The following is a 24,146-nucleotide window of genomic DNA, read 5'->3' on the forward strand; positions in this document are numbered from 1 at the left end:
GAAATAATGGCACGCCATTCTAAAAGATGCTGCGCCAGTCTTCCCCCAACCGGTGAACCATGGGACATGGCCTCATGACTGAGCGGACGCGGCTGTGGCAGTGCCTGAGGGCAAAGAGGCAACTGCCTGAGCGGCTTTGGCACCTCTAGTACCTCGCTTTCCACCTTCCTCCCCTTTGACTGGCAGCTCCTCGCGATCTACCAAAGGAAGAGTAGTACAGAAAGGAACCTCCCCTCCATTGCTGTCCCCTAGGACGAAAAGGCGGAGGTTGGCTTACTGCAGCGCTCAAAGACTTTGCTGCAGCTTTGGAGGTCTGCAACCTCTCAAGGCTCTCGTCAGCCTTGCTGCCAAAAAGATGGACACCATCAAAGGGCATGTTGAGAAGCCGGGATTGCACATCAGGAGCAAACCCCGACTTCCACAACCACGCAAACCTGCGCATCACGGTGCTCGCCATGTCCAGACCCGACTGAACGGATTCACACATGGCATCCTTGCCATCTTGGACGAGGGCTAGAAAACCATCCCGTTCCTCCCCTTCAGGAATATATTCAGCCACCAAAGATGCACAACTCCACAGAGTGTGAGTGAATCTTGCCAAGGCACAAACAGAGTTGGCTGCCTTTAAAGCCATACCCCGAGAAGAAAATACCTTCTTCGCCCAATCATCAAACGCTTGTCGTCCCTATCAGGAGGGATGGTAGGGTACGCACTGCGCCACCAAACTCTCCAGAGTGGGGTGCATTGACAAGTAGCAGGGGTCACCACTGGCTGGACGGTATTTTTTCAGAACCGACTTATTCACTGCCGGGAGACTCTCCGGAGCAGTCCAAGCCGCCGCCATCCTTCTTTGCAAAGCCAAATGAAATGGCAACACCGGGTCAGTGGGTGGACCTTGGTCCAGGATATCCTACAGAAAATCAACAGGTGCATCAGACCACCCCAAGTACTCAGTCACCCTCAACATGAGATGCCTATACGAGGATTTGGCATGTGCACCAGGCTCAGGCCTGCCAAACTCAACCTCCGGAGAGGTGTCAAGACCACTGGCATCATGTAAGGACTGACGTAGGTCTCCCATTTGACTGTGACCAGACAACAGGTCATCAGGAACATCATGAGGCACAACCCCCTCCTCATCTGACCCTTCTTCCACCTCTGAAATGTAATCCAAAGGCTGGAATAAATCCATCCTGGGGGGGATGACAAGAGAAGGGCTCAAAATCAGGCCTCACTGACTTACTGAGAGCCTTCTTCTGAGTTTCCACAGCCCTCTGGGGCACCTCCGGTAAATTCTCCTCAAAAGGCGTCTAAGGGGCGCCGATGGAATTGGCGTCGACGTCGACCGAGGCGCCAATGACTTCGACAAATGCTTCAAGGCCAGACCCCCGAGAGTGTCCTTCGACGGCCTCTGTGCCAATGGCGTCGACGACTTCTTCGGAGCCAGAGCCTCGAGAGTCCCTCGACGGACACAATGTCTTCTTAGAAGGCCTCACAGGTTCCGACGGTCTCGAGGGCGCCGAGGACCGGGACCTGGACCTGGCACGGCTATGGCGATCAACCTTGTCCGATCGGGTCCCGATGATCGCGCCGACCGCCCGAGCCCGAAGGCGTGTGAGCTGTGGCTCTAGCTCGTTCCATGCAGGCTTCTCTCGAAGGCACGGATGGAACGGTGCCCTGCGATTCGAAAATCACCATCTGCTGGCGGAATGCATCCCATTCGGCCGGCAATAAAGACTTGGTGGGGAAGGCGACCGGTGACGGTGCTTCCGAGAATACCTAGAAGAGGCAGAGGAATGGCGGGACCTACTCTGAGACCGAGACCCCCTGGACTTACGCCGACGCGGAGAGTCGCCCCTCGAGTCGTCGGTCGAAAGCCCAGCAGATTTCGACTTACGGGTTTTTAGATACCATACCTACCGATAATTTCTTCTTCCACTCCCGCAAGGCCTTTGATGTCAAGGACTGGCAGTCATCGCAGTCGTCGGTGGTGTGGCTTTCGCCGAGGCACCAGAGGCAGACGTCGTGCGGGTCCATGATGGACATTTTGGAACCGCAGCCCCGACACTTTTTGAAGCCCGACTTCGGGGTAGAAGAAGACAAAGACATTTTCTCAATTCAAAGTATAAGAACCGAGCGCGCCGAGATTCCAAAGCGAACACGTCTGTGGAAAAAACAGAACTGAGGCTATGGGCGCCGTGCGTCCTAGATATAACATCGGTGACGTCGACCCTCGACGGTGGCCCTAGAGGGACAGCGTATCGACATCATCGACGCAGGACACCTACGCCGAAAATGTTTTCCGAGGCAGCACAGTTGTGGTCATTACTGTCATAGCTGTGGAATACGTCGGAGGACACAATTCCCTCAAACAAAGGCTATGGGGGTATGTGGTATGTATATCTTCTACTACCATCAGCAAAACATTAATGCACAAGGCGTTCATCCTCATCTAGGCATTAGTGGTTCAATGCGTTAGTGGGTTTGGAGTTATGATTTTTGTTCATAAGGTGATCGATATGTACCCACTGCTGCACTCTTGACTAACGGTTTTGGGGCAGACAAAAAAGAAATAGGTAACACTTAACACACAAGAATATACCTTCTGGGCTCAAAACAATAATGCCAAACTGAATAGCATAACATTTATGAATGTGGCCTATGATATTACAGCCATAAACCCACTCCCATTTTACAAAGAACTTAATGCTGGGCTGAGCCTCTAGGTGCCTCTGCCTTTTTTTCTGTTTTTCCCCATTTGTGTGTATATATATATATATATATATATATATATATATATATATATATATATATATCTCCCAACCCCCCCCCCACCTTACACCTATATATTTTCTATTACCTTTCCCCCCGCAACATATACCTATGCGAACAAATGGGGTCGGACCTTTGGTACTTGGTCTTTTTGACCTCAGTCTTTTTGGCATATACCGTTGAAAATATAAGACCCGAGACCTGACTGGACATTTCCATGTGTTAATATCCCCACAAAAATATCGCCATACAAAATTATCACCATATTTATGTGGCGATATTAAGCCATGAAACCTGTGTGGGACACCCCTGCAACCACCATATATTTTAAAAGGGAGCGGGGACACCCCTGCAACCCTGAGCCCCATTTACCCCATAAGTTATCCCCACCAATAATATTGTCTATGGCCTTACCCCGTGACCATATATATGGCAATATTATTGGTGGGGATAATATTAGCTGATACTGACCGGACAGCAGCTAGCACCCATCTCCCAAGAAGTTTGCTGAAACCCTGGGGATAAGACCCACCTCTTTAGATGGTTGTAGATGCGTAGTACGGTCTCCTGCTCCTTGCATGAATCTTGGATGTGCACTCGGCACGTGAAGCGAAGCTGGTGCTCTGTCAGTCCAACCTCTTTCAGCGCTTGCTCAGGGGAGACCAAGCGGAAATTCTATGGGCAAAGAAGAGCGAGAAAAAGTCAAGTTTTGAACATATGTTCTGAGCCCAGCATCCACTGATATCCCCCTTAAAAGCAAGTACCATTAAAATAAAAGGAAGCCGATTTCTGGTAGCAGCTCTACAATGAAATAACGCTGCATATCAAACAGTAATGCAACCTGGAACACATGTTTAAATGGTTGGGATAATTCCCCCTTTTTTGTTGATGCATCCAAGGCCCCTTTTATTTTTCTAATTGATAAGAGTGAATCTTGAGTCCCTTTTTTATTCTAACTGTGGATTCCTACAATACACTGTTACGATGAAGTCGTTTCAAATGAAAGACATTGTGCTCAGGAGGTGTTGGAGCATTTAGGATTATTTAAAAGAGAGACACTGACTGATAGATGGGGTTAGTGGGAGGGAGGGGTAGAAGTTTGAAAAATAGTTTGTGGTTGTCGCAGACCAAGGTGATAATGATTAAGACTTGGTGCGCGAGGGTAGGAGCAATGCTCAACATTATATGCCTGGTAGCCCATCTTAATGCCCCAAGCAGAGCCTGGGCCATTAAGCAGGGATGAGGACACCCAAAGCCAGGAATTGCCCCCAGCCAGCACTTTCTAAGGCTTTTAGCACAATCTAGGTGGGGGCATTTGAAACGAAAGCAGGGAAAGAAAGGTTGAGGCTTCCCTGTGGTGCCATGAGTGTAAGCCTCAAAGAGACAACGCAGACTAAGATGGCAAAGGAAGGGAGAGGCAAGCCAGCAAAAGAGGAGGGACACCAATGCTCATTGAAGGAGCAGTGAGGGGCAGATGCAGCCCAATAAAAATATGCAAAAGGGAGCACGCAGTGAGAGGTCATTGATAGGCTCACAGGTGCTGCCAGGCAGACCGCAGAAGGGGTGGAGGGAAATGTAATGCATGGCCAGACGGGGAGGTCTTCCATGGCGAGGAGAGCTCCCCAAAGCTTAAGCAGGGGCCAGGCTGAAGACAGGCCCAGTGAAGGGGACAAGGGAACGGCAGAGCAAAGCTAAATGGATGAAGATTTGGTCAGCGAGAGGAAAAGCGGGACAGTTCAAGGCAAGCAGGTAATTCAACTACTGGCTAACAGTGCCTGGAATTCGTCAATCCTGAGGGCTGGGCCGGAATGACATGAACGTTCGTCGTCTAGTAAGATTTATTTGAAACCATACACACATTCAGTGAGGAAAGCTCATTGCATAAAATGACATCAGATGCAGACCAAAAGCAACTCAAAAGGCAGTACAGCAGAAGTACCCAACCCCTCAGCGTATAGAATATGGCAAGGAATCCCAAGGGTCAATAAGGAACAAGTTACTTACCTGTAAATACTGTTCTCCTCTCCCTAAGCCCCTCCTCTGGCAGCCATCTTCAGATTTGGCAAGCACGTAAAGTGGCAGGGGTACCAGAAGAGCCGCAAAGGGGACGGCGGGAGGGTTCGCATGTGAATCCATGCCAGACCCATGCTGGAGAACAATAGTTACATGTAAGTAACTTGTTCCTTCTTCAACATGGGGTCTGGCATGGATTCACATGCTCATGAATAATGAATAAACAGCAGAACAACATTACACAACCACGGGAGGTGACAAGGCTCCACAGAAGCAATTACTCTTACCTCTGGAACTGACTCACCTCAAGCGAACATGTTTTGCAACACTGCTTGGCCAACCCTTGACTCCTCCCTCGAATCCCTGTCGACGCAGTAGAACTTCGTGAAGGTGTGCGTGGACCTCCACGTACCAGCTCTGCAGATGTCCAGCACGGGCACACCCGACAGGAACGCTATCGTTGCAGCGATCGCTCTGATGGAGTGGGCTTTTCCACGGCTGGGCAGCCGTCGGTTCGCCAACCGATAACAATGCAAGATGCAGCCGGATAGCGACCCTGATATGGAAGCCTTGGACAAAGCCTTCCCACGGTTCACAGGACCAAAGTTCACAAACAGTCGTGAAATCTTCTGAAAATTCTTGGTGCGTGTCAAGTAGAACTTCAAAGCACGAGCAACGTCCAGCGAGTGCAAGGCCCTTTCAACCGGTGACAAAGGTTTCGGGAAACAAACGGGTAACGCCAAAGGCCAGTTGGGGTGGAATTCCGACGGAACCTTCGTCATGAAAGAGGGGTGCATCCGCACCACCACCATCGATTCATGGAAAGTCAGGTAAGGTTGCTTCTAGGATTGGGCCTGGATCCCACCCACCCTACTGGTAGAAGTGATAGCCACAAGGAAAGCCATTTTCGTGAGAGACCCCCACGCCGGGGCAGGAGCCTTCACCGGAGGGAAAAATTGAAAAAGTCCTTTGAGGAACTCCTTGACGAGTCGGTGAGACCAAGTGAAGATCTTCCTGGAGACCTGCTGTTGCGGGAGATCGCTGCCAGATGCACCTTGATAGAAGCATGTGCCAGGCCGCCCTTGGCCAAGGAGAGCCAGTATGGAAGAATTTGCGGGGCCGTGACCCACAGCAGGGTAATCCTCTGCAACTGGCACCACGTAGCGAAACGCTAGACCATAGAACTTCAAAGTTGATGACGCCCTGGCCTTGGAAAGGACCTCTCTGCAGTCCATAGGCAACTCGTATCCACCAAACTCTTGGGCTGCAGAAGCCAAGCCCTTAGGTTTAGCAATCCTGGGTCGTGATTTAAGATTCTACCCCTTCTCTGGTGAGAAGATCCAGAACTACCGGCAGCTTGGCCAGGGGGACGCTGACAGACGGAGAAGGTCCAGATACTATATCTGCCTTGGCCACACCCGGCAATTACTATCATCTTGCACGGACACTGTCCGAGTGTGTTGATGACGCGTAGCAGGAGAGGGAACGCATACAGGAACAGTCCTTCCCACGAAAGAACAAGTTACCTACCCCTGGTAACGTTCTTTCGACTGGATGTTCCTCCAACGTATTCCTCATCTTTGATATGTAATGTCCTGCTTTTGCTGCTTTGGAAATATTTCTCAGCAGAGGGCGCCCTGCGTCGATGGCGTTGAGTCGATGTCCCTCGAAGGACTCCGCCGAGGGTGGCGTCATCGGATGTTATAAGTAGCATGCACAGCGCCTGTGGGCCTCAGTTCTGTTTTTCCTCTCGTCGTGCAGCAGAAGTGCCTATAACCACGGGCATGACAGTACTCAGCCTTGTTGGAACGAAAGCTGTAATAGCATGGGAAATTCAAAAGAGGGCTAGGTTGGGAGGGGGATGAGGAATACGTTGGAGGAACTTCCAGTCGAAAGAACGTTACCAGAGGTAAGTAACTTGTTCTTCGGATGGATTGTGTCCTACAACGTATTCCTCATCTTTGACAAGACTCCCAAAGCAGCATCCAGGATAGGAGGAGGGAGAAGAATTTGGACATGAAGAATTTTTAAAGGGCAGAGGAAATGACTGCCTTACAAAAAGCAACATCCTGAGCATGGTATGTAATAATAAGAGTAATGCTTAGTATACTTGTGTATCGATGACCATGTTGCAGCATCGCAGATGTTCTTAATAGTGACGCCCCTTTGCAGGGCTGTCGAAGTGGCCATCCCTCTGGTGGAATGAGCATGCAAGCCCTCAGGCGGGTCCTTGCCTGCCAGTCTGTAGCATTCAGAAATCGTGAGGATGATCCACCTAGACAAGGTCCGTTTAGAAACATACTGGCCTACTGTGCGCCCAGTATACCCTATAGAGAGTTGGTCGTCCACTCTCAATTTGGACATTCTGGAGATATAAAACCTTAGTGCTTTCCTAGGGTCCAACCTATGTAGCCTCTCCTCAGCCTTACCAGGATGCGGAGGAGGATAGAAGGCCGGCAGCACAATTTTCTGAATTAAATAAAAGTCTGAGACAACCTTCGGCAGGAAAGAGTGTTTCACCTTTGTTAGGGAGAATTCTCTGTTAAGGCTAATTTCCCCAAACCTAGTGAGTCCCCAAGCAGCTTTGCTGGATTTTTGGGGTTTATTTTTTTCTCCTGCTAAGAGTGAGACTCTTTTTCTCCCACTCGTAGGGATGATTTGAGAATGTCCTTTGACTATGTAATGTGTTTTATGGGGTATGGGGTCTTTTTACTCCATAGGCTACATGTGTTTTTGGTATGTGTGTTACACAGCACCCTCAGTGCAGTAACACAGCGGTGTCATAGTGACCCCCAAACACAGACTCCATACCCTGGGACTGACTACTGTCTCCGAGGGCATGTAAAGTCACCATTGGCTTTACTAGTCTCAAATTGTGAACAGAACCAGTACAAACCATCATATTGTGGAAGTACTGGTAGGGGTAATTCGATTGACCCTGGGTCTGTTTTCCAAGGGGGCACTGTCCAGTCCCCCCTTGTCGAGTTTCTGGATGGTGGCAGTGGATACCACGCAAAATATTCCACCAGAATATTTCCTATGGGATTTTCCCATTCATTTTAAACGCACCACTTTTTGGTGCAATGTTAAAGATACCGCCGGGTTATTTATTTAATATTTATTCCCCGGTTGGGTCTTTTTGCCAGGACTCTGTTTTAAAATGGCGTTTGTGTTCGCCTCTGAAACTCTAACGCAAGTCGAGCCCTTTGTTCCACTTTTTGGCGGGCTTCTCCACAGAAGCCCTCCAAATGGTGCCACTCTGTCTGGGGTCAACAGGATGTGTGGGAGGGGGATTAGGCACCCTGGACTGAGTTGCCTTGGCAACTCAAGTCACACTCTTGTGTGATTGGCCCAGTGGTGAGCCGCCCGGCTCATGTTTGAGTGACAGCTAGGCTGATGAATGGGGGTTTTTGCTGCATAAAAGCGGGGCTTTGGGGAATGGAACTTCAGAAGTCGCCACAGGACCTAAAGAATCCGAAGAGGGGATAAGCTGAGCCATCTACGACGACACCACCGGTGGAGGCCTGCTGTACGAACTCACCACTTCCCCGACGACAGAGATCTTCTTCCAGGAGAGTCTTCTTCCCTATGAGCTGGTTGGACCAACCAGTTCGCCTTTTTCGCCTTCCTGTATCGTCCCGTGGTCGAATCGCCCGTGCCAAGCACCCCGGCGGCCGGATAGCCATGCTTCACCACTACCGCGAATAGAAGGGTCGTACCTTTTTACCGGGAAACTCCGCGGCTGGTTTCTTCCCTGGCAGTGAAACGACCTCCAGCTTTTCTCCACGTCGAAATCTTCTCTTCCCCTGGACGAAGCCCCGACTTGCACCCGCTGCTAGGAACAACTGCCCCCGCTGGAGCTTTCTCACCATTTCAGGTACTGTGTCCCGCCTGGTCTCCCTTGCAACAGATTGTCCAAGGTGTCCCGTAAATTCTTGACTCTCTATCCTGGGGTGACCTCGGACCTGTTAACTTTACCTTTCTGAACTGATCCAACCTCTTTTGACTTTTCTGCAAAGACTTTGAGGGCATTTCCACTGTGTGATCTTGGGCACATTCCGCCTTGCTCTCTCCAAGAGTGGGCCTGGTCTATGAACTTTTTGCTATACAGTAGACCCTGCTTTCTTGACTTGCTGTGGTTTCTTAAAAGTGTTGGTACTGTGTTATTTTCCTATTCTGTCTTTTCTCTCCCTTTTTAAACAAATGATTGGAGTGCCATCTACGGTTACACGCTCACCTCAGTTTTGCTAAATAAATGGCGTCTTAACCTAGACTTGTCGAATAATTAACTAGGGAGGTGTATATACTTATAGTGACTGTGTTTGAACTTGCTTGATATATTAGTGCCAGTGTATTTTTACAAGTGTGTTTTTAAATAAATAATTATATACTTTTATACCAAAGCTCTGGTCAGTGTTTGCTTGCGCTACTGTGGTTTTAGCCCTATTGTGTATACTCTATATACTGCCTAACTCTTCTTGAGAGAAGTCTGACTGCTCAGCCACAGCTACCAGGTAAATCTTGGTGGTACAGACTGGTACCAATTGGGTTTACTGCTTCCTCCTGTAGTCTTAAACTTTTTGCAGTGGTCCCTGAGGGAACTGCACAGGTTTCTGCCTAACAACCTTCAACCCTGTCCTTGTGGAAAATAGTAAAGGGTGGCTTGGAAGAAAGCGCTTGCAACTCGCTCACTCTACTTGCAAATGTATAAGCAACCAATAGAATTGTTTTGAAGGTTAACAACCTCAACAAACATGAGTGCAAGGGTTCAAACGGTGCACTCATCAAATATTTTAACACCAGGTTGAGGTCCCAAACCGGAACCTGAAATGAAGATGGCGGGAACACATTTGTGAGCCCTTTTCGAAACTGAGTTACTAGAGGGATCTTAAAGGAATAGTGCGCTCCGAAATATTAATTGCTAAAATGACGGCCAATAGTCTAAAACATAGTTTAGACATATTTTGAATGAAAGTTCCTATGTAAACACTTTGAGCAAACGAGGCTCAAAGTGTTTACATGGGAGCATCCCTTTTGTGATTTCAGACAGCCTACTCAGCTCTGCTCTGGCGGCACTAAACAAGCAGCAAAAGCCCCCTCCTGGGAGCTTTTTCTTACTGCAGCCAGAGCATAGCTGAGGAGGCTGCCTTCACTTTCATTTTTCGTTTCGGTGCTCCCCAATCCCAGGGAAGCACAGAAAACATAAAATGAAGGTAAAAAGCAGAGGCGCGTCAATTAAAAATACAACGTTGTTGTATTTGTCATTGTTGTGTTTGGAAAACCACGGAAATCATAAATACAACAACGTTGTTATTCTGACTGCGGCAGCTTTCGCGTGGAGGAGGCTCCAAGCAAAAGCTGCCGCATTCAGAATAACAACGTTGTTGGATTTGTAAATACTGTGGCATTTCCAAATACAACAACGTTGTATTTCTCACTGCAACAGCTTTCGCTTGGAGTCTCCTAGACTCCCTGAGGGTTGGGAGAGCCCAGGAGACTTCACGCGAAAACTGCCGCAGTGAGAAGCACTGCGGCATTTCAAAACACCTGCGTTGTGTTTCTGCCTGCCTTGGCTTTCACTTTGGGTCTCCGGGGCTCCCCCGGGGGAGCCCGAGAGCCCCAAAGTGAAAGCCAAGGCAGGCAGAAACACTGCGGCATGGAAACACAAAACCGCGTTGTGTTTCTGCCTGCAGCGGCTTTCACTTTGGAGCCCGGGGACCCAAAGTGAAAGCCAAGGCAGGCAGAAACACTGCAGCGTTTTTGAAAACACAACCACGTTGTGTTTCTGCCTGCCTTGGCTTTCACTTTGGGTCTCTGGGGTTCCCACGGAGGAGCCAAGGGGGCTCCAAACTGAAGCTACGCAAACATAAATACATAAATACAACGTTTTAAGTTTTCCGGGCTCCTCCTCTAGTGCTTATGTAAAAGAAAGAAATTAGCACTTACTGAGATGCAGCTTTCCTGCCTGCAGTCTCTGGTCTCCGTCCTCCTGCACCAATTAACCAAAAGTCACCCAGTGGTAGCTTTTGTTTACTACAGCTGGCTGGCTTTTGCTTCATTAGTGCCGCAAGGGCAGGTACAGGTGGCATCCATTTCACAAAATGGATGCCTCCTAGTGCTTCCCATTTTAAAGTTTGAGCTTCATTTGCTCAATACTTTACATAGGGACTTTACCTCCATCACGTCATCCAGGAGGTCCCAATCCTTTGACCGTCTCCTTGGAAACGATTGCGCAGAGACTCTGCACGCCGCTTCTGAACTACAAGCAAGCCATTTTTGGATGAACTAGGTATGTGATTATCTGGCTCTTTAGCCCATGTAGATGTGGAGATATCCACCCACACATCATTATCACACTTATACAATACTTTCTGTATTTCACAGTTCACTTCCTGAATCAGATCACGGCTAACATTTGGCACCTGCACTGAATACATACGTCATCGTCTTCAAGGCAACACCTACAGGGACGATTCTTATATTCCAGAGGCTGATGAACATGAGGTACTTTCTTTCTACTTCCAAACTCAATCGTATAACAGTGTTTGCTTACACTTGTTTACTTACGACGTGTAGATATTTCCCTATTGGCCTCATAATCTAAATGCTCATTAATCTGTTTATTTTGAACAGATTTTCTCTCATTCTCCGGACACGTGAATTCTGTAAGGACAATACGAGGCATAGATATATTGCCACAGATTTCACGGACATTGCTCTCCATTCACTGTCAAACTTCGAGACAAGGTAATTCACGCAGCATATTTATAATTTGGCAACATATGTAATCGTTATATCTACATATACATGACACGACTGTTTATCTTCAAAGTTGACATTTACAATATACTTTCCAAAATAGGGTTCCATTTATGGATTTATAATCATATCTGAGTTACTACAAAAGTACATATTACCACCCTCTCGTTATAGATCATAGTAGGTCTATAGGAATGTCCGCAACAATTTGTATGCTACTGCTGGATGAGCCTCATTGCCACGACTTTTATAACACATAGCTTTTGTCCCACAGTACTAATTTCCCCTCAATGGCATCCTACTTTGAGATGTAGTCTTCACAACCTGACGCCACCACATGAATAGTCGTGGAAGATTACACCGTTCAGCGGTGAGTTGAATATTTCACTCACTACATTAGGAGTGTACCTTGTTCATGAGTCCAATTTACTAATCTAAACCGCCGTACATAGGTCTCTAACCACTAGATATATACAGTGTTTCTTACCTTGAAGCTCTCTACTGGTAACTTGTTTGTTACCTTTCATTTTTCATACCTGTATACCTGTTGTCTCCAATCACTCTCTAATGATTGGAACAATATTATTTGACATGGTACCTCGACTATAATCTCAGAGAGGTCGATAACTTCCATAATTGGCCTACAATACCGGCAAACGATTTTACTTAATTATGGCTCAATTGCTCTGTATCTGACTACTGTAATTATAACTGTTTATACCAGTTCCTTACAAACACCAACTCACTTTACCCTTTTTTTTCTCCATTTCTTTTAATTGCTATGACCAGTCCAAGTAGGTCCTTTTGAAGACGAGGGAATCCTCGAAAACGCATCGGCCAAAAAACAATTGGACATCGCCATTTGCATTATGTGTTTTCTTTGCATCTAACTATATTGAATGTAATAAAACACTTTTTAATTGAGAGTGCCTTTCTGCACAATTAATTTAGTTAACTAAATGGTTATTTATACTATACATGACTTTTGTATGCCTAAATATTTGAAGGCCCATCGGGCGTATGTAGCAAGTGTGCAGCGGACGGGAGGATCCCAAGTTTGGGTCCTCTTACCTTTTTCTTTATTGAATAAGGCTTTGTGCCAAGGCCTTTTTTCCTCCCCCGCACCTAAAAATTCCCCAAACCAGCATGTGCTGGATTGATTGAAATCTATTCAAGTCTTCGGTTATTATCACCAGGTGTGCACTACTTACCTCACCCTTTTGGTCCCAATCCTTGTACCTCAACCTTTCAGAAACCAAGCATGAAGGTTGAGAGTGTGAACCTCTGGATGGAGAACCCGACCTTCCTCTCGCGAGAGAAGATCCTCTCTTTGTGGAAGACGTATCGGAGGAGAGATGGACATGTCCAGAAGGTCTGGGTACCACCTTCTCCAGGCCCAATACGGGGCAATGAGGATCATGCGGCCCCTGAACCTCCTCTACCTCCTGATTACCTGAGGAATGACGGGGACTGGAAGAAAGGCGAATAGCAGTGGGAATTCCCAATCCACCACAAACACATCTCCAAGAGCTCCTCTCAGAGGAAATTTCCTTGAGTAGTATAGCTCACACTTGCGGCTGACACCAGTCGCAAACAGATCCACTTGAGAGGCTCTCCAAAGGGTGAAGATGTCCTGAAGGACTTCCTGAGCTATTTCCCACTCGTGGGAGACAGAACTCTGCCTGCTCAGAGCATCCGCCGCCGTGTTCTCCTCCCTGGCTAGGTGGAATGCCGATAGGGAGATTCCTTCTTGAATAGCCCAATACCAGAACTGCATTGGCTCTCTGCACAGAGATAGTGACCCTACTCCTCCTCTCTTGTTGAGGTAGTGCATGGCCACTGTATTGTCCATCATTATCAGGACATTCTTTCCCCATACAGAGGGCAGAAAAGCCTTCAGCGCCAGTCCGATAGCTCTCAGCTCCAAAAGATTGGTGTGTAGTTTGGACTCCGATGGAGACCAACGACCGCTGACAGGCAACTCGTTGGCATGAGCTCCCCAACCCGTGAGTGAGGCGTCCATCACTACAGTCATATCCGGCCATGGTTGCCATAAGTGTTCTCCCTTCATACCAATCCCCTCGCAAGCCGACCACAGAAGATCGAGTGAGACTCTGGACGGAATCTGAAGGCGGTCCGACATCCGTCCCGAGAACTGGCACCATTGCGGTCGGAGAGCCCATTGAAGGGATCTCATTCTCAGGCAGGCCTCTGGCACCAGGAAAATGCAGGTTGCCATTAGGCCGAGCATCCTCAAGAATTCGAAGGCCGGAAGACTCTGGGCATTCTGGAATTTTGTTACCATCTGGAGAATGCCTTGAGAACTCGCCTTGGTTGGCGAGCACTTTCCCAAGGATGTGTCTAATATAGCTCTGATGTACTGGAGCTGTGGGGAAGGTGTCATATGGGACTTCTTGAAATTGAGGGAGAAGCCCAGTTTGTGAAGTGAGCGGCAGGTAACGTTGAGATGATCCAAGGCTTGTTCGAGAGAACGTGCCCTGATCAACCAATCGTCCAGGTAGGGGTAGACATGAATCCCCCCTCTCCTGAGATGCGCTGCCACCCCCACCATCAGTTTGATGAATATCCTCGGGCGTAGGTTAACCCGAATGGCAGGACTCGAAACTGATAGTGCGAGCTGACAATGGCAAACCTCAGGTACTTCCTGTGCTTGAGATGTATTGGCACATGAAAGAACAAGTTACTCTCTTACCTGGTCCGACGACGTATTCCATATCTATGATAGTAATCACCACAGCTGTGCTGCGTCGGAAAATCTTTTGGCGTCTGTGTCCTGCGCCGATGACGTCGATACACTGTTCTCGAGGGCCTCTGTCGAGCCGACATCACCGGATGTTATAAGTAAGACGCACGATGCCCTTAGCCTCAGTTTTAGTTTTTTACCCAGAACGTGTGGCACCAATCTACTGCCAGTATGACCACAGAAAGCCTTGCGGAAACGTAAGCTGCAATCGCATAAGGAATTCTGTAGTGGGGTAGGCAGAGAGGGAGCGATATGGAATACATTGTCGGACCATCCCATCGAAAGAACATTACCAGGTAAGAGAGTAAAGAGAGTAAGTTGTTCTTCGAGGGGATTGGGTCCTCCAACGTATTCCATATCTATGACAGACTCCCAAAGCAGTACCAACGTAAGGCGGTGGGAAAAGAATTTAGAATATACAAATTTAGAATGTCCAATCAAATCGCAGAGTAAAGGACCGCCTTGCCAAAGGCCAGATCCTGCCCATGGGAAGAATCTAGGGAGTAGTGACGTACAAAAGTATGGACCGAAGCCCAGGTGGCTGCCTTCACAGATGTTACGAATAGGAACACCCCTCTGCAGAGCAGTAGAGGCAGCCATACCCCTAGTCGAATGGGCCCGTAAACCTACCGGAGGGTCCTTACCCGCCAGGCGGTAACATTCAGAAATTGCCAAGATAATCCATCTAGACAAAGTCTGCTTAGTCACAGCTTGTCCCAAACACATTCCAGCGTAACCAATAAAGAGCTGATCGTCCACTCTGACCCGGGGCATGCGTGAAATATAGAAACTTAAAGCTCTCCTAGGATCCAGCCTATGGAGCCTCTCCTCTTCCTTACCAGGATGTGGAGGAGGATAAAATGCAGGAAGAATAACCTTCTGGCTTAAATGAAATTCCGACACCACCTTCGGAAGAAAGGAAGGACGAACTCTAAGGACAATGAAACACAGTGAAGGCAGGCTTAACTGAAGTGCCTGTAACTCACTCACTCTGCGAGCGGAAGTGACCGCAACTAAAAATACAGTTTTAAGGGTTAACGGTCTCAAAGGACAAGAATGTAAAGGCTCAAATGGAGCACCCATTAGAAACTGGAGAACAAGGTTCAAATCCAACCGGGCACCTGGAAAGGTGACGGAGGGCACATATTAGTGAGCCCTTTCAGAAACTGAGAAATTAAAGGAATTTAAACATAAGAACACTCCTCAGACGAGGGCTTAAATATGGACAGCGCCGCCAGGTAACCTTTAACGGTACCCACTTGCAAGCCCCTGTGGGCTAAAGAAAGAAAGGAAGACAGAACCATAGGAATGTCACATGAAAAAGGATCCACATTCTTAACCCTGCACCAGTCGCAGAACTTTCTCCAACGGCAACGGTACAGGGACTTTGTTGCCGGCCGTCTGTCCGAAAGCAACACCTCCATCACGTCTTCAGGGAGGTCCCAATCCTTATACCTCAACCTTTCAGAAGCCAAGCGTGAAGGTTGAGGGATCTGACCTCTGGATGGAGAACCTGATCCCCCTCCCGTGAGAGCAGATCGTCTCGGTAGGGAAGACGACATGGAGGGCAGATGGACAAGTCGAGAAGGTACCACGTACTCCGGGCCCATGCCGGAGCAATGAGGATCATCCAGGAACCGAACCTCCGTAACCTCCGCGACACTTGCAGGATGACGGGGACTGGAGGAAACGCATACAGTAGTGGGAAGGATCACTCCACTACGAACGTGTCTCCTAAGGCTCCCTCTTGGAGGAAATTCCCGCGAGCAGAACCTTTCGCACCTCCGGTTGACACTGGAGGTGAAGAGAACCGCTTGAGGGGTCCCCCAAAGGGCGAAGATCTCCAGGAGAATCTCCTGAGCCAACTCCCACTCGTGAGAGATCCCGCTCTGCCTGCTCAGAGTGTCAGCCGTCTCCTTTTCGTCTCCGGCCAGATGAACTGCCGAGATTGAAATTTCCTGCTGGATGGCCCAGAACCAGAGCTGCATCGCCTCCCTGCACAGAGGAAGTGACCCTGCCCTCCCTCCACCCCTTTTGTTGAGGTGGTGCATGGCCACTGTGTTGTCTGTCAGAATCAGGACATTCTTTCCTCGCAGAGTCGGCAAAAAAGCCTTCAGGGCAAGCCTGACGGCCCTCAGCTCCAACAGATTGATATGGAGTCTGGACTCCGACGGAGACCAACGACCGCTGACTGTCAGCTCGTTGGCATGAGCTCCCCATCCCGTGAGGGTCACGATCACCACCTCCGGCCAGGGTAGCCAAAACGGAGCCCCCCTCATCAGATTGCCTTTGACGGCCCACCACAGAAGGTCCTGAGCGACCGAGGGCGGCACCTGAACGGGGTCCGACATCCTGCCGGAGGACTGTGACCACTGGAGCTTGAGAGCCCATTGCAATGATCTCTTCCGCAACCTGGCCTCTGGCACCAGAAGAATGCAGGATGCCATGAGGCCGAGCAACCTCAAGATCTCGAATGCTGGGAGACTCTGGGCATGCTGAAACTTGTACACCATCTGCTGAATGTGGTGAGCCCTCACCTGGGGAGGAAAACACTGCCCCAAGGACGTGGCGAGCACTGCTCCGATGTACTGGAGCCGCTGTGTTGGTGTCAAGTGGGACTTCAGTTGAGGGAGAAGCCCAGCTTGTGAAGGGAGTGGCAGGTGATTGACAGATGATCCAGGACTTGCTCGGGAGAGCGCGCCCTGATCAACCAATCATCTAGGTAGGGGTAGACGTGAATCCCCCCTTTCCTGAGATACGCTGCCACCACCACCATGAGCTTGGTGAAAACCCTCGGGGCGGAGGTCAATCCGAACGGCAGGACCCGAAACTGAAAGTGCGAGTCACCAACTGCGAACCTCAGGTAATTCTTGTGCTTGGGATGGAACAGCATATGAAAATAAGCATCCTTGAGGTCGAGAGACACCAACCATTCCTCAAGTTGAAGGGCCTGGAGGATTGTTACGCTCACCTGGGTTCCACAGGAGCGCCGAACGAAGCTGGACTGCAGCGGTCTCTACCAATGTGACTCCTAGTGTAGTGATGAGTGACTGCACTTGCCCACTCAGTTTCGTCTGCCTGGCACGTAGGAGGATTTTCCTAAAGTAGTAAAATGATAATTAGCTGACCGTGGAAAAAGGGGTTAACTTTGTCTTTTCCGAAACCACCTTGTGTTCCCCTGATCATGTCTCACCTTATTGTTAGGAAGGATGGGCTCTCCATCCTGCGTCGGCGTGCAAGGGTGCGTAGAAACCAGGTAACTTCACTGGTCCGTAAGCTTATGGCAGAGTTTTCAGACAACGATGACTCAGAGGTAAGTTTTATGCCAATCCAAAGTATAATGCAAGTCTTAGAGTTCGATTGTCTGATAGTTCACTCGCTCCTTTTATATATTTCTTCCCTTGCAGAATGGCCCAAGGTGAATGTTCCGTCTACGAAAGGATTGAGGTAGCGCCAAGGTAAGAGTCAGTTTTGCACCAAGCGCTAATCTTAGCAAGCGATATTGTTCATTAAGAGATTAACCAATTGTCCGCTCTGTATTTTGCAGGTGTGGCGACACCTCGAGCGGTAATGTACCAAGTAAGTATCTTGCGGTATGAATTTGAATGTCTTTTGCAGAGCGCAGCTCACCTGTTTTCTTTCTTTTGCAGATGCAGATGCTCCGAGCGGCGATTTCAACAGAGCACCTCGCGGGATTGTGTGGATGAAAGGAGCATTGGTGAGTATGCCGCGGCGCTGCTGCTGACAGTGCAGCGCTGTAACAGATGTTTTCTTTTCCTCACAGGTGCGGTGACTCCCCGATGAAAGGGACGACTAATGGTGTGGCTCCTGTTCTAATCTGCCTTTCCTCTTCTCTTTTGCAGGTTCGGTTCACGGAGAACAAGACAGATGTAGCTGTAGACTGGATGCGGAGCTGCCGGCACGGTGAGCGTTACGCTGCAGAGATGCAGAATAACACGAAGCGTGCGCTGCTCTGCGGGCGTGGTTTAAATAGCCACCATAAAGTAGTTCCCAGGTAAAATAGTTCCAGTACCACACCCAAGAAAAATAGTCCCTGCAAGAAAGTAATCCCTTCAAGGCCCAACGATGGCCTGTACACGATTTCTCTACAGGATGTCCCGCTTAGTTTTAAAAAAGGCAATATGAGCCTGGCGCGAACGGCACCAGGACTGAGTTCATAAAGCGCCTAGTCGGTCCCTTGAGCCTCACTGAGTTCTCATGGGTGCCTGTACTCTGGGCAGATGGGTCTGCTCCTGATGTCTGGGAGCAGGCATCGTGACAGGACTTGAGAAAGAGTAACCATCTTGAACTTGTCCTTCCTGAGGAGTTTGTTCAAACCGCGCAAGTCCATGATGGGTCTCAATTCCCCGTCTTTCTTCGAAATAAAAAAATAAGGGGGATACCATCCCTTGTTCCTCTCCGCTACAGGCACCAGTTCTATGGCGCCTTTCTCCAGCAGGGATTGAATTTCCTGCGCAAGGAGCGGATCCAGACTCTTCAAAGAGAGATTCCCTGGTGGATTGTCGTGAGGCCTCTGCCGGAAAGGAAGACCATAGCCGTGGGATATGACCTCCAGAACCCACACATCCGAAGTAATGGCACGCCATTCTACAAGATGCTGCGGCAGCCTTCTCCCAACCGGAGAAGCATGGGCCTCATGACTGAGCTGAAGCGGCTGCGGCAGTGCCTGAGGGCAAAGAGGCAACTGCTCGCGCGGCCTTGGCACCTCGAGTACCTTGTTTTCCACCTCTGGCACTCCTACGGTTGCCCCTTTGACTTGCAGCTCCTCTCGATTTACTAAAGGACGAGTACTATCGAAAGGAACCTCCCCTCCATTGCTGTCCCCTAGGGCGAAAAGGCAGAGGTTGGCGAACTGCAGCGCCCAACGATTTCGCTGCAGCTTTGGAGGTCTGCAACCGCACAAGAGTCTCGTCAGCCTTGCTGCAAAAAAGATGTTCACAATCAAAGGGCATGTTGAGGAGCCGGGCTTGCACATCAGGAGCAAAACCCGACTTCCGCAACCACGCAAACCTGCGTATAACGGTGCACGCCGCCATGGACCGGCTGACGCAATCAACCATGTCCAGACCCGACTGAACGGATTCACACATGGCATCCTTGCCATCCTGCACAATAGCAAGGAAACCATCCCGTTCCTCCCCTTCGGGAATATGATCAGCCGCTAAGGAAATACAGTTCCACAGAGAGTGCGTGAAACGAGACAAGGAACAAACCGAGTTGGCAGCCTGAAACGCTATACCCCCAGAAGAAAATACCTTCTTCGCCCAGCCGTCAAAACGTTTGTCGTCCCTATCAGGAGGGATGGTAGGGTACAACACCTGCTTTGCTGGGGCCGTAGCCTCCTGCACCACCAAACTCTCCGGAGTAGGGTGCGTGGTCAAGTAGCAGGGGTCGCCACTGGCTGGGCAATATTTCCTCAGCAAGGAATTGCTCACTGCCGGGAGACTCTCCGGAGAAGTCCAAGCCGCAGCCACCAGTCTCTGCAAGGCCATATGGAATGGCAGCACCGGTCAGTTGGAGGACCTTGGGCCAGGATATCAGTCAGGTCATCCTGCTGAAAATCCCGAGGGGGGGCAGACCACCCCAGGTAATCCGTGACCCTCGACATGAGGCGCCGGTATGAGGATTCGGCATGCGTGCCAGGCTCCGGCCTAACAAACTCCACCTCCGGAGAGGTGTCTAGACCACTGGTGTCGTGCAGCGACTGACGCAGGTCCTCAAGTTGACTATGACCAGAAACAATGTCATCAAGAACCAATGCAGGAATCTCACCTTCCTCAGACCCCTCATCCACCTCAGAAATATATTCCCGAGGCTGGAAGGTGGGTACAGAAAAAGGCACAAAGACATGTTTAGCCTTGGCCAGCGCCTTCCTGGGGGAGGTGCCACCGTGCCACGGGGCACCTCCGACAAAGCCACCTCGAAAGGCATCAAGGGCGTTGATGGAATCGTCGTCGACGTCGAGCGCGGCACCGACGTCAACACAGGCCTTGAGGGCAGAGCCCCGAGCGTGTCTCTCGACTGCCTGGGCGCCGACGGCATCGACGACTTCCTCGGAGGCGGGCCTCGAGAGAGTCTGTCGACGACCTTGGCGCCGCCGGCGTCGATGTCTCCCTCGAAGACTTCACAGGTTCTCGCGGTCTCGAGGGCTTCGAGGACCGGGACCTGGAACGGGCATGTCTAGAGCGACCATCCTTGTCCGACCGGGACCTCGAAGGCGCCCGTTGGTCGCGACGACTGCTTGAGCCCGAAGGTGGACGAGCGGCGTCTCTAGCACAGCCACGACCGGCGTCCTCCGATGGGGCGGACGGACCAGATCCCTGCGATTGAAAAAAATCGCCAACATCTCCCTTCGGAAGGAATCCAATTCCTCAGGAGTGGAATGCTTGTTGGGACAAGCAACCCGCCGACGGGCGGAGTCCTCGGAAGAGGACGGGGAAGGCGACCTGTGACGGCGCTTCCTGGAGTGCATCGAAGAGGCAGAGGAATGGCGGGACAGACTCCCAGACCGAGAACCCCCGGACTCACGACGACAACGATGTGGAGAGTCGTCCCTCGAATCGTCCGTCGAAAGACGAGTGGAACGCGACTTCCGGGATTTGACCACCTCACCGACCGACAGATTCTTCTTACGCTCCCGCAAGGCCTTCGATGTGAGCGATTGGCACTCGACACAGTCGTCCGTATCATGGTCCTCCCCGAGGCACCAGAGGCAAGCGTCGTGCGTATCCGTCAGCGAGATCTTTGACCCGCACACCCGACACTTCTAAAACCCAGACCGCAGGGTGGAAGAAGCCGAAGACATCATACAAACTCAATGAAGAAACAGGTTCGAAGAACTGAAAGAACAGGATTCAGTAGAATCGAGGCGCAGTGAGATCTCCGAAGCGAACACGTTTGCAGAAAAAACGGAACTGAGGCTAAGGGCATCATGCGTCCTACTTATAACATCTGGTGACGTCGGCTCGATGGAGGCCCTCGAGGACAGCGTATCGACATCATCGACGCAGAAAGATTTTCCGAAGCAGCACAGCTGTGGTGATTACTGTCATAGATATGGAATACGTCGGAGGACCCAATCCCCTCGAAATAAGCATCCTGAAGGTCCAATGACACCAGCCAATCCTGAATTTGGAGGGCCTGAAGGATCTGAGAAAGAGTGACCATCTTGAATTTGTCTTTCCTTAAGAACTTGTTCAAGTATCTCAACAAGATGGGTCTCAGTCCCCTGTCCTTTTTGGGGATAGAAAGAATATGGGGCATAACAACCCTTGTTCCTATCCGCCACAGAAACTGATTCTATAGCGCCTTTCTCTAGCAGGGTCAACATTTTCTGCAGAAGGAGCGGATCCGGACTCCTTAAAGAGTGTTTCCCCGGTGGATTGGTCTGAGGCTTCCTTATAAAGTGATGGCAGTAGCCGTGGGCTATTGTTTCCAGAGCCTACACATCTTAGGTAATGGCTCGCCATTCTTCTAGATGCTGAGACAGTCTGCCCCCACTGGAGAACTGTGACTCAAGGTCTCAGAGTGGTTTTGAAGCGGCTGCAGAGGTCGATGGCAAAGAGGCTGCTGCTGGAGCTGACTTGGCACCTTTACCTCGTCTACCACGAGGAAACTTTCTCTGGCCTCTTTGACTGGCCATTCCTCTCACCTTTCTAAATGAGGAGTAATAAAGAAAGGATCTACCCCTCCATGGTTGTCCACTAGCACGAAAAGGCTGAGGTTGCCGAACGGCGGCGCTTAAGACTTGGCGGCTGCCTTAGAGGTCTGCAACTTCTCAAGGCTCTCGTCAGCCTCGCTGCCAAAAAGATGAGACCCGTCATATGGCATGTTGAGAAGTCTAGCCTGCACATCTGGTGCAAAACCCGACTTTCGCAACCACACAAACCTTTGTATCATGGTGCTCGTAGCCATGGACCTGCTGATGCCATCTGCAGAATCCAACCCAGACTGGAGGGACTAACGCATGGCTTCCTTGCCATCCTTAACAATAGCCAGGAAGCCGTCCCTCGGATCCCCATTGGGAATATGCTCCGCCGCCATAGGGATGCACTCCCACAAAGTGTATGAACATTTTGTAAGCACACAAGTGGAGCTGGCCGATTTCAATGCCATACTCCCCACCGAAAATACTTTTCGCGCCCATCCATCTACGCGCTTATCCCTATCAGGAGGGATGATAGGTTACGCTGCCTGTTTCGAGGTAGCCGTAGCTGCCTGGACCACCAGACTCTCGGGAGTGGGGTGAGTTGACAGGTAGCTGGGGGTCGCTACTGGAGGGGAGGTATTTCCTTGTAAGAAACTTCTCAACCGCCGGATTAGTTTCTGGGGTCTCCCAATTCCTGACCACCCTTTTTTTGAAGAGCCACATGGAAAGGTAACATAGGGTCCGTAGGCGGACCCCAGTCCAAAATGTCCATAAGATCATCCTGATCATAAGGTGCTGGAGGTCTAGACCAGCCCAAATAGTCAACAACCTTAGACATAAGGTGTCGGTACAAGGAGTTGGCATGCTCCCCTGGTCCTGGCCTGACAAACACCAGCTCAGGAGAGGTATCAATGCTACTAGCATTGTGCAAAGTATCACACAGATCTTCCATCCTACTCTCCCCTGAAAATAGGCATTCTGGCATATTAGGAGTCCCATACTGGAGTCCAAAAGGGGCATCCTCCTCATCAGAACGCTCCTCCTCCTCATAAATAGAAGTGAAGTTCCTAAAAAAATCCTTTTTCGGAAGAGGAACACATAACTTCTCTGGAATGGAACCCAGAGGCTTCGAAATCGTTGAAGACGTCAACTTCGATTTGGTCAAAGCCTTCCTTGGAGGGTTGACAGGCACAGGGGGCTGAGCCAGTTAAATTGGCCCAGCCGGCGTTGACTGCATTGGGGTTTGCATCAAGGGTTTTCGGCCTCAAGGGTTTCGGCAGTGGCCCGAAGGCCTGACAGTGGAAGACCCAGCAGGTACCGTCGATGGCTTCGAAGACTTCGAAGGCGTCAACGACCTTGACCTCTCTTCACGTCTCAAATGATCCTTCAACACCTTGTCTGATCGAGGCCTCGAGGGCTCCCGATGTGGATCACGCCGTTTACTCGAGCTCGAAGGCGAACAATTGTCCGGCCGAGACCGCTCCTTGCCGGCTTCCACAGAAGGCTCGGACAGAGCTCTGGCCTGCTTGTCAAAGATTTTACGTATCGCGACACGGAAAACATCACACTTGGCCAGTGTCGCTCGTTTGGACAGATATTTCACCCTCTCTGGGGTGCCGCCTAACGAAGACGAGGATGGTGACCGGTGGTGCTTTCTCCTCAAACGCTTCCACGAGGACGAAGAGTGGCGGGAACCACTACGTGGATCTTTAATGCTTGCCCTTCTTCCGCCGAGGAGAGTCTCCTCTCAACTCGGTCGAAGAGCCAGCAGGTTGGGATTTACGGGGTTTGGACACCTTGCCTGCCTGAAGCTTCCCCTTTCGTTCCCGCAAGGCCTTTCCCATCAATTGACACTTGGAGAATGTATCCATCGCGTGGCCCTCACCCGGCACCACAGACAGACGCGATGCGGATCCATAATGGACATCTTGGAGCTGCACTCAATACATTTCTTGAACCCGGTACGAGGGGTCGTCCGAGTAGAAGACAAAGACATTGTCGAAAAGATGAACAGCAATACTTCACAAGTACGAGGCGCGCAGAGTTTCTCACGAAGCAAACATGTTTGCAGAAAAACAGAACCGAGGCCAACGGGCGCAGCGTGTGCTACTTATAACATCCATTGATGTCAACCTCGACGGAGGTTTTCGAGGGACATCGACTTGATGC

General features: G+C 50.1%; 1 protein-coding gene across 2 annotated transcripts in view; it reads right to left on the reverse strand.

Annotated features, from left to right (window-relative positions):
• Positions 1-24,146, reverse strand: part of INTS11 (integrator complex subunit 11) — a 717,472-nt gene that overhangs the window by 111,202 nt on the left and 582,124 nt on the right. For both annotated transcript variants that reach the window (XM_069610104.1, XM_069610105.1), the window contains exon 16: positions 3,305-3,447. In XM_069610104.1, the coding sequence (XP_069466205.1) occupies positions 3,305-3,447 (143 nt within the window). The remainder of the gene's footprint in view (positions 1-3,304; positions 3,448-24,146) is intronic.

This window comes from Ambystoma mexicanum, chromosome 8 (assembly GCF_040938575.1).
Source record: "Ambystoma mexicanum isolate Mex_15411 chromosome 8, UKY_AmexF1_1, whole genome shotgun sequence".
NCBI classification, from domain to species: Eukaryota; Metazoa; Chordata; class Amphibia; order Caudata; family Ambystomatidae; genus Ambystoma; species Ambystoma mexicanum.